This window comes from Salvia hispanica, chromosome 6, assembly GCF_029641045.1.
Source record: "Salvia hispanica isolate PSC_SH4W2 chromosome 6, Shi_PSC_v1, whole genome shotgun sequence".
Classification (NCBI taxonomy): domain Eukaryota; kingdom Viridiplantae; phylum Streptophyta; class Magnoliopsida; order Lamiales; family Lamiaceae; genus Salvia; species Salvia hispanica.
Window position 1 is genome coordinate 20,689,695 of NC_142697.1, and position 10,937 is coordinate 20,700,631.

General features: G+C 38.1%; 2 protein-coding genes and 1 pseudogene across 3 annotated transcripts; 2 read left to right on the forward strand and 1 right to left on the reverse strand.

Annotated features, from left to right (window-relative positions):
• The first annotated feature begins 699 nt into the window (after positions 1–699).
• Positions 700–1,690, forward strand: LOC148923343 (transcription elongation factor). Its single transcript, XM_089060237.1, has one exon. It carries the CDS (start codon positions 725–727, stop codon positions 1,313–1,315), a length of 591 nt encoding a protein of 196 aa, XP_088916363.1. The 5' UTR covers positions 700–724; the 3' UTR covers positions 1,316–1,690.
• Positions 1,691–3,472: 1,782 nt separating this feature from the next.
• LOC125206364 (DNA replication licensing factor MCM2-like) lies at positions 3,473–8,595 on the forward strand (annotated as a pseudogene). The gene is made up of 18 exons (XR_016132877.1): positions 3,473–3,629; positions 4,073–4,218; positions 4,517–4,594; positions 4,649–4,706; positions 4,794–4,903; positions 5,101–5,298; positions 5,377–5,511; positions 5,604–5,789; positions 5,883–6,055; positions 6,292–6,478; positions 6,552–6,668; positions 6,992–7,074; positions 7,156–7,277; positions 7,352–7,496; positions 7,595–7,777; positions 8,037–8,185; positions 8,301–8,428; positions 8,529–8,595. The product of XR_016132877.1 is annotated as a DNA replication licensing factor MCM2-like (transcript).
• An 873-nt stretch (positions 8,596–9,468) lies between these two features.
• Positions 9,469–10,332, reverse strand: LOC125207662 (uncharacterized). The gene has a single exon (XM_048107096.2). It carries the CDS (start codon positions 10,217–10,219, stop codon positions 9,626–9,628), a length of 594 nt encoding a protein of 197 aa, XP_047963053.1. The 5' UTR covers positions 10,220–10,332; the 3' UTR covers positions 9,469–9,625.
• Between the last annotated feature and the right edge of the window lie 605 nt (positions 10,333–10,937).

Here is a 10,937-nt window from a genome sequence, read left to right on the forward strand (position 1 = left end):
GATTTTCACCAATCGGCGTACTTGCTCTATAAATTTAATTAAATATGCTTGTTGAACCGCAAATACCCAGTGACTCGACCTGCAAATCGGAGTAGTACTTAAGAAGATATGCAGGGAAAAAGATAGAATTTTCAAGAATTTGCATCTTTGTCACAACAATTTGTGAAGATTTATTCGAACTTATAAATTTTTTGCACCTAAATGAAACGTGCAAAGTACAACATGCCGAAAAACAGGCCTTGTACAAGTACAACAAGCCACAATTTCTCCTTCTAGCTAATTGAGTTGCCCCAGTTAATTTGATAATTTGAAACTATATTGTAAGGACACAACGGCATACATTTCCAACAAAATGCCAAGTAATTTAATAGCAATAGAGTTTAATTATGGGATAAAACAAATTGATGAAGCGGATAACAATTTCCTTAGAGTCGAAGAAATCTTTGTAAATAAGTCCTCCCAAGAATCCAATATGAATACTTTATGTTTAAAATTCATAGGAAGATGGGTTGAAGTTTCTACCAATTTCTATAATGCGGGCAGCCGGCTTAGCTCATTGCTTTTTCACTTTTGCAAAGTGAATCACAAATTAAGAAACAAAAAGCTCATGCATTCATCACACATGCATCTTAGCCCCACTACCACACACACACACACACTATACTCTATATATACTGACCAACTCCTTTAGCAAGTCAGTGTTGAGATCACAGAATAATTAACCATGAAGGAAAAAAGTTCAAGGCTGAAGCAGCTGATATCAATGGTGAGTTGCGTGACCAGAGCCAAATGCATAGCCGTCAGAAGCAAAACCGACGCCATGAGAGCGCGCCTCATGCTCACATCCCTCACGCTTCTCTCAAAGAAGAAGAGCTTCTCCATCGCCGCCATCACCGCCAAGATCAACCACATTTTCCACCACCACCACCAATCTGGCGACGAAAGCGAGGATCCTAGCAAGGCGATCGTCCTCTACAGCAGCAACTCCGCGGCCAGCTGCTGCAAAGACATCAGCGGCGGATGTGAAACTATACGAGAATTCTACGACGACGATGATGATAAATATCCAGATCTGAGGCACTCGCTGTTTGAGGAGGAGGAGGAGAAAGAGCTGGCGGAGCTGCTGGATGATCCGAATTCGTCGATCTCGGCCATAGATATGGTGAAGAATTCCAAGGAGAGTTTCAATCTGGAAGATGATATCAATCAGGTGGCAGATTTGTTCATCACCAAATTCCACAAGCGGATGCGTTTGCAGAAGCTGCTCTCATTCAAGCGGTATCAGCAGATGCTCGACAAGGCTGATTCAACGTGATCCTACTATACTAATCTATAGATTATCTTTAAATTTTTTTATTATTAATTGTCGATGCGACTCATATGCATACATTTTCTTGATACATGCGAAGCGTATTCATTTTGTGGGAATTGTTTTAAATAATAGTGATCGCTGCTGTCTCAAGTCTCAACCTGTGTTACTGTGTATGGGTGACTACAAAATCAGTAGTCTGGATCTTCAACAGATCATATTATTGTTATTTTGTTATAGACATGAGTCACATGACATAGCCACCTATAATATTTTTTCAGATGCAATTTTTTTCCTTGCAAATCTCCCCGACGTTAACTCCGATTCGGAATATGTACAATTTTCATTACATTTCTCGGTAATCTTAATTTTATTTTTATACACCTCTCTCTCGGGCAGTTTGATAAAATGCAATCCACATCTTTACTACAGGTAGTTTGATAAAATGCAATCCGTATATTTCCTACAAACTTTTAACTATGATCCGTTATTTGATTATATCCCCACTCTGTATATATATATATAACAAGTGATAAACTTTTATCCCACACACAGGGGCGGAGCTACACTGGGGCATGGGGGGTCCTTGGACCCCCAGCCATTGGTCTATAATATATATATTCAGAGAAAGGAATAATTCAACTCAGTAGCGCAGTTGGCCGGTGATACCGGCTACAGTTCTTGTTGTTGGCGAGGTGTTGAGTTTGTTGGCGAGGTGCTGAGTTCGCTTCTCAGCTACGCAAGCCATTTCTTGTCAAATAAATTGCAATTTATATTTATCCAATACCTAACTTGTACTGCAATTCATTTTTTAGAGATGTGTTTAATTTAGGATTTTTAAAGAGTATAGTTTGAAAGGATATCATTTGTTCAATAACTTGTAAATATTTTTTAGAGATGTGTTTAATTTAGGATTTTTAAAGGGTATAGTTTGAAAGGATATCATTTGTTCAATAAGTAATATACATTTTTAAACTATTTTTTTATTAATATTGTAATATAATTAATAGTTTTACCAAAAAAATTTAATATGTACATTTAAACAATTGCTTTTACTTATGAAAAACTTAATTTTATTAGTAGGTAAAATTCTTTTAAGGCCATCACAAAGTTCTTATATCAATTATTCTTGATTAGATTAAATTTCTTGATATGCATTTATTTTTTGTGTACTAAATATCTGCAAACGTTCCATTAATTTTAAGATCTTCTGATTTTAAATGATGAAAAAAGGCAAAACATAAAAGGGTCTTCCTACTACTAATTTCGATGACAATATCATCGAGAGATACCTACATTTACTAACAGTGAGCGCTAAAATTCTTGGACTCCCACTGCAAAATTCTTGGCTCCGCCACTGCCCACACATTAATTAGTATTAATGTTGGGAACTCTAAAAAAGTAGGACTTCATAAAAATAATCTTATCTTGTTAAAAATAAAATTGCAAAACATAGTGCAACAATATAAATACTCCATCAATCAACAATATATCTCACTTTTCTTTTTAATTTGTCCAACAAAATATGACAGTTTTCTTTTATGAAAAAGTTATCTCTCAATTTAATATATAAATATTATATTCTTTTTCTATTAACACATAAAATAACATCATCTAAGATCTTGTGTCATCGTCGAAGTGTGATATATATCTTGGAAAAACAAGTTTCAAAGCAAAATTGATAAAGGGGGAGATCAAGAGAAGAAAATGTTGAAATATTATTGGTGAAGAAAAATGCTGTCGTACATAAATTTATTTCAATATATGAATACTAATTTTGATAAATAAAATAAGAGAAAAATATAACGTAGATAGTAGACAGTACAGATGCAGAAATTTAGACAGACGATTCCGGGTGGATAATAAAAGCAAAAATTTAAATGGTCTTTTAAGGTGGGCTGAACATTGATTTGGGCCTGTGCGTCGGGAGAAAGGTGGAACCCGTATTTTTTGCGCCAAATCTTCCCGCCAAAGTAACGAAATTAGGGGATGCCCTAATTGAAAATCGTTCCCCGGCGAAGTCTCTCTTTCCGGCAACCAACGAGCAAGAGGAAGAAGGAGAGGACCTCTTCAACGACAATTTCATGGACCTATGGACAGCTAGGTTTTGCAACCTTCGTTTTCACTAATGGCGATACTGATGGATGTAGGTATTATCGGGGGATGGGCGAGCAGGACCAATACGAAGGGTTGGGGGTGGGGATTGACGATTCTCTCGAGGACGAGAGGATTTGGACAGATCATGGTGGGACTGGAGAGCTGCCGAACTCCAACTTGATGCCAAGGAGGCTCGCGTTTCGCCTCTTCACGATCATGCTCCGTTTTATGTCATTTTCTCCATTCCTCGATCTTTTTTTATCTCAATTTCGGCTGTTTTAATTCTAATAAGACGTTTCAACCTTTTTTTTTTTTTTTTTGCTTTTGTGATAATAGTTAAATTTAAGTTACATTACCGTAAGTTTCGATTACTTAGTACGTCAAATAAAGGTACTTATATTACACATTTGACATTACCGTTCTAAATGTGTTGTGAGGACTAAAACAACTGAAGAACGCTAGCAAGTAGTAGCAAGCAATATTATGATTTAGTGTCATTCTTTTGAATGAGTATCCGGGCTTGTTGCTGAACTGAGAGTGATGAATTGTGGCATGGAATGAATGTTTCCTGTCTCAAGAGTATTAGTACAAGATGTGCTTCACCACACCAAAAACCTGTGAGTTGGATTGCCCCATTGATGGAAAACGCTAAATATTGTTTTGCAGATTCTGATGATGAAAGAACAAGGGCTGACTTCAGACCTCCAGCCACTCCCGGAAGTATGGACGATACTGATGGAATGGCCAGCTCTCTAGGTAGATCACGAGGCAACTCCAGGGATGATGTTTCCATGACTGATCAGACCAGGGGCGTAGCCAGGATTTCTTTGGAGTAGGGGCAAATATACAGTATGTAGGAAAATTTTATGTATTTGAGGAGGGGCATTTAGTGTGGTTGGAGTGTATAATTCAAAATATATACATAAATATCTAAGGTTTGAAAGGAGTGAGGAGGGGCAAGTGCCCCAGCTACTTCAAAGCTGGATCCGTCCCTGGATCAGACAGATGATGACCCCCTATGATGTATGGATTCTCATTCTGTGCTATATATCACTATTTTTTTCACCATATATAAGCACATGTTGATGGGTCAGTTGGCTGTTACCACAGGATGAAGAGAATGATGAACCAGAGAATGCCATGTATATGGTTCAGGGAACCCTTAGAGAGTGGGTTACTAGAGATGAAGTGAGGCGTTTCATTGGCTAGAAATTCAAGGGGTTTTTGCTCACATATGTCAAGCCAAAGAGCGAGAATGAAGACTTTGAGTATCTAAGGCAGATCAATGAAATGGTCTCAGGTAAGAAGTAACCTTCTAAGCTTAGAGTTGCTTCTGTTTTCAGTCTCCTAATGTGCCATATTACTATCTTGTTGATTCTTCTTGTAGTTAACAAGTGTATCCTTGAGATTGATTATACGCAATTCATCTTTACTCATCCCAACATTGCAATCTGGCTTGTGGATGCTCCACAGTCTGTCCTTGAGATTATGGAAGAAGTTGCCAATAAGCTTTTTTTTTACTTGTACCCAAATTACAAGAAAATCCATCAAAAAATATATGTGCACATCACTAAACTACCTGTCTACGATTAGATACGAAACATTAGGTAATAAATTTTTATCCTGAAATGATATTTTTGTGTATTCCACGTGACAGCTGAGATTTGCTTTCCATTTATACCATACGATAACACTTGAACACCATGATTCGTATTGGTGGGTTGTCACTCGACGCTCTGGAGTTTTTCCTCTACTACAGCAAGTTAAATATGATTGTAATAAATGTGGAGCAATTCTGGGGCCTTTTGTCCAGAACTCATATTCAGAGGTAAAGGTGGGTTCGTGTCCAGAGTGTCAGTCAAAGGGACCATTTACTTGTTAACAATGAACAGGTAAATATTCTTATACTCCCTGTTGTTTCTGTTAAATGCTACTGAGATCTCTACTAAGTTATTTTTTATTTGATATAGACAATATATAGGAACTACCAGAAACTCACCCTTCAGGAAAGCCCTGGAATTGTTCCTGCTGGTCGATTACCGAGGTACAAGGAAGTGATACTTTTGAATGATCACATTGATTGTGCCCAACCTAGAGAAGAGATAGTAAATCTTTCACATCTCAAACCCCAGTTTTCTTATTTTCCTTTGAGTTGATGCTCATAATCTCTTGACTTTTGTTGTTTTTTAAATTCCAGGAGGTGACTGGCATATATACCACCATTGATCTGTCCTTGAATACAAAGGGCTTTCCTGTCTTTGCCACTGTGGTTGAAGCAAATTATATTGTCAAGAAACATGATCCCTTTTCAGCTTACAAGCTGACTCAAGAAGAGAGAGAAGAAATTCAGAAGTTGGCAAAAGACCCAAGAATTGGAGAAAGGGTATATCCAGTGTTAATTGATTGGGCATTTTCCCATCTAATTGGTTTGCTACATGTTTACTTACCTTTTTGGTTTTGCTTTTAATTAATACAGATTGCAAAGTCAATATCCCCCTTCATTTATGGCCACGAAGACATTAAGACTGCAATAGCTCTCGCCATGTTTGGTGGCCAAGAGAAGAATGTTGAAGGAAAACGCCGTCTATGAGGAGATATTAATGTACTCCTGCTCGGTGATCCTGGAACTGCTAAGTCCCAGTTCCTAAAGTAAGTGTATACTTTCAACAGAAACTGAGAGTTTCAAAATTTTAAACTCCTTTAGTAACAATACATCCAATTTGATTCCTTTCTTAAAGGATGTATATTCCACATTCCCCATTAACCTTTTTAGTTAGCTTCTCAATATCTTTAATGGATTGAGATGCAGCTAATATTGGTGTATATTTGAAACTGAAGGTCATGCTTTTGTGTGATAGTGTAATATTGGTTGACAAACTTATCAGGTATGTTGAGAAGACTGGACAAAGGGCTGTGTACACCACTGGAAAAGGAGCTTCTGCTGTAGGACTCACTGCTGCAATTCACAGGGATCCGGTCACAAGGGAGTGGACTCTTGAAGGAGGTGCACTTGTTTTGGCTGATAGAGGCATGTCTTATTGATGAGTTTGATAAAATGAATGACCAGAACAGGTCAGTAGCTGTGTCTTGAATGCTTTCCTGCTTGCTTTGTACATGACACTGATCATACATCTTTACCATTCAGAGTGAGCATCCATGAAGCAACGGAGCAGCAGAGTATTAGCATATCAAAAGCTGGGATAGTCACATCTCTCCAGGCGTGCTATTCTGTAATTGCTGCTGCAAATCCTATCGGGGGAAGGTGTGTACTGTCCAAGTTTAGACAGTTAAATCTACATGTTTTTTAGGTCTACACGTCCTATAATCCTTCCTGTGAGAGAACTTTTATTGGGGTCTATCACTCATGATAAGATAAGAGCACCTGTTTCCATAATCCTGGGAGACTTATCCAGAAATTGCTTGTATTTCCTATGTATTTCTTACTTTCCACTTTCAAAAGAACACTTGGTACAATCGATTCTACACTATCTGGAGGAAAGGCAGGGCCATTGCCTCATGTTAATTTTTTAATATTTTATATGTTCCAAAGCTAGTTATGATAATTGTTCTGATAATTTTCTGCAGATATGATTCCTCAAAGACATTTTCAAAATGTGGAACTCACTGATACAATTGTCTCCCGATTTGATATTCTTTGTGTTGTCAAGGTTCGTCTTTTTTGAATTTTGTGTTGGTTAGATGGCTTTCTTGTACTCACTCGTTAATCGTAAAATATTTGATATATACAGGATGTGGTTGACCCAGTAACCGATGAGATGCTGACACAATTTGTAGTTGATAGTCACTACAATTCCCAGCCCAAAGACTCCAAGTTTGATGATAGTTCACAGCAGGACAAACAGATTCAGAGGTCTTAGACTCTTAATTCTGATTTCTTGTCAGCATTGTCACCACCCTCTCATAATTATTATTCTAACATGGAAGAGTATTTCTTTCTCTGCAGATAATACCCCAGGAGATGCTAAAGAAATACCTAACGTATGCCAAGCTAAATGTATTTCCGACGTCGCATGATGCAGATTTAAACAAACTTACGCAGGTTTATGCTGAATTGCGGAGAGAATCATCAGTAAGATAACTTGGACTTGTGTTTTTCTCATGAGGTATATTAAAGATGTATCACTATAATGACCCCTTCTTTCTCCTATTTGGCTTTTACTTTTGTAGAATGAACAAGGAGTTTCTATTGCAGCGAGACACATAGAATCAATGATACGACTGTCTGAAGCCCATGCAAGAATGCACCTCAGAAATCATGTCATCCAAGAGGATGTGGACATGGGCATTCTAGTTCTGCTTGATTCATTTATCTCAACCCAAAAGTTTGGTGTGCAGAAAGCATTGCAGAAGGTACTTATCATGGACCAAATATCTATTAATCATCTATTACCTTCTTAAAACATTCATTTTGCACTTGTTCAAATTTAAGAATGACCATATATAACCTACGACGAAGGCATAATTATGAAAAATTGCTCTTAAATGCTTTTACAAATAAGATCTCAAAGGATGAAAATGAATAATCACTGTGTATTTGTTTTGAACATTCAAGCAAAGCATATCTTATGTAGTAGGAGTATAACTGAAAATGATTTAAAACATTCTGCAGAACTTCAAAAAATATATGATTTCAACGGAATTGTTCTGCACCTTCTTCGAGGACTTGTGAAGGGCACCTTGCAGTTTGAAGAAATTGTAACTAGTACTACTTCTAACCTCTCTCATGTTGATGTCAAAGTGGAAGAATTACAAAGCAGGGTATAGTTTGAATTCAGTTTCCCCTTTCACGTTATGCTTGTCCACCATTCCTTCCCTGTTTCCTGGCATTTATGGATTAAGTTGGTAACTGAGGTTGAGAAATTTTCAAATACAGGCACTTGATTACGGAATCAGTGATCTGAAAACTTTCTTCAGCAGCACCGAGTGTTCCAACGCCAACTTTGAGTTGGATGAAGAGCAAGGTATTATAAGGCATCGTCTTTAGATCACATATTTAGCGAGGTATCGATATGGGATTATGCAATCGCCTTCCCTTGGTAAAATTATTGAGTTTTTCATCCTTGCTTTTAGTACATGTATGTTAAACTCAAAATTATGTCAGGTTGCGAAGTTTAGTTCTGTTTCCAAAATGGGGCAAGAGACCTAGTAGTAGTTTATTGCAGATTTAGGCTCATTAAGAAAAGTTGATTTCATCACCTGTGGCAGGGTGAATGAATCATGTCTTCCACGTCGCCTAAGCCTAATACAATCAATGCAGTCAAATATCTTGGATTAAAAAAAAGGGCTGACATGTTCCAGCACAGTTGAGTCAAAAACATGGAACTAAGAAAAATAGGATGAGAAGGAAAGGAATGGTCTTTTGTTTTACTAGTACTATTTAATTGTGATAAGGTCTTGCTTCTTGAAAGTGGTTTTGATATGAAAGCATTTGACGAATTCATGTGGAGGACATATAGTTCACGTGTAATACTTAATAAAGCTCTTAATGGTAAAGAACAATTATTTAGTGGGTAGAATTAGAAGAAGAAAAAAAGGAAAGGGGGGCCGACGAGGCAGAGGGGTCTGAGTTGGCAGCGCACGTGAGAAAAATATTTGGTAGCGAGCGGGACGGGATCATTTTGAATACAATAGCTGACTCCATTTGACTCCTATCTTGTCCTTTTTCGTCTTCTCCGCTCCCACTCACACTTTGCTGCTCAACCATATTTATTAATTATTTAATTCACTTTCATTATCCATATTTGTTTTTTAATCAAATCAACACCAATATCCAAGTATGCAAACTCTTTTGGCAATTTCAGATTTATTCTCAGTCAAACAAAGGGATTGTAAAATTTATCCAATCACATTATCTCCTTGAATAAAATTGGCAAATTACCTTTGATGACTTGATTTGATGCAGTGGTAGTACATCATTATTAACTTTTCTTGCCTAAATTGATTATCTATCTTTTACTGTAGCAAAAGCACATTATTAGATTTCCTGTTTCATTCTCTGTATCAAACAACCAAATCTCCAATTTGCACTGCACATCACATGATTAATCACTGTATAACTTATTTCAAAACAAGTAATTAATCATCTATTCCACTGTATAATATGTAAAGCTAATTAAGTGTGGATCGATTGAATCCCTGCTAAAAAATTGCTATCCCTAAACATGAACAAAATTTCCCTAAAATAAAAATTTGATGAATTCAAACGACATTCGATTTAGTCTTCCTCAAAATCTTCCTGCCCTTCTGCTCGGAAATGGTGTCAAGCTTGGGCTTCCACTGCAATCGCCGCCCCACAAGCATCTCATAGTCTTTGCGCAGCTGCGGCGTCGTGCAGACTCTGACGATCCGGCGCGCCACCTCCGCCTCCGCCTCCATCTCCTTCTGGCGCTGCACGATCATCTCCTCGGTGACCTTGACCCGCAGCCCCCCCGCGGCGGTCTTCTCGAGCTCGAACGGAGGGCGGCCGGCGGCGGCGGTGCGGCATCGGAGGAAGGTGGCGAAGGAGAGGGCGGACTGGAAGAAATTGGCCGGGAGGAGGAAGTAATTGTGGCCGGGGAGGAGGCGGTCGTGGTGGGAGAGGGCGGGGGTTACCTGCCCGATGTAGAAGCAGTCGGAGCGGCAAACCATGTGCTTGGGGAACTCCTCCATGAGCTCGGAGGCGGTGACGGGGCGGTCGTAGATGGCGACCATGCCGTCGGATTTGACGAGGCGGATAACGGCGGCGGAGCGGTGGAAGCAGCGGGGGAGAGGGGCGACCATTAGCTGATTGAGCTTGCGGCGGCTCAATCCCATTGTTTCAATTTGGGGATTTAGGGATTGGATTGGGTGCGGCGATGATCAAAGGAGTAGAGAGAGAGAGAGAAAGAAGTGGCGGATTGGGGTTAAGTTTTGAAGTTAAATACTGTAGGAAGCATAAGAATTGGAATTGGAGAAGACCAGCTGGATTAAATGGACCGTATTTTTTTAGATTATTCACTCGCACAGGACTATTCACAGGCAACACAAATAGGGTAACTGCTATATATCTAAAATAAAATATACTCCTCAGTCCCGTTAAAAATTAAATATTTTTCTTTTCTATTTGTCCAATTAAAAATGAAACGTTGTCTAAAATTTGTCCAATTAAAAATAAAACGTTGTCTAAAATAGAAACAATACCCTCTCTACTTTTTCGTCTCTCTTCATTAATTCACAAAACAACACTACATAAAATCTCATGTCGAAATCCAAATGTTTCATATTTATTAGAATAGAGGGAGACATTTGGGAGAACGCGAGAATTAATATACAATTGATAAGGTACGAGAGATAGAAAGAAAAAGTTAGTGTAGTATTGTTAGTAGAGTATGAGCTCACCTTATTAAAGAAAAAGAAGTTATCAAAAATAGAAGATGATATTTTTATAAAACGTTCATAAATGAAAAATGTTCTTATTTCTATGGGTCGGATAGAATACTACTAATGTACTCCTTCTATTCCACTATTATTGAGTTATGTATTTCTTTTTAGT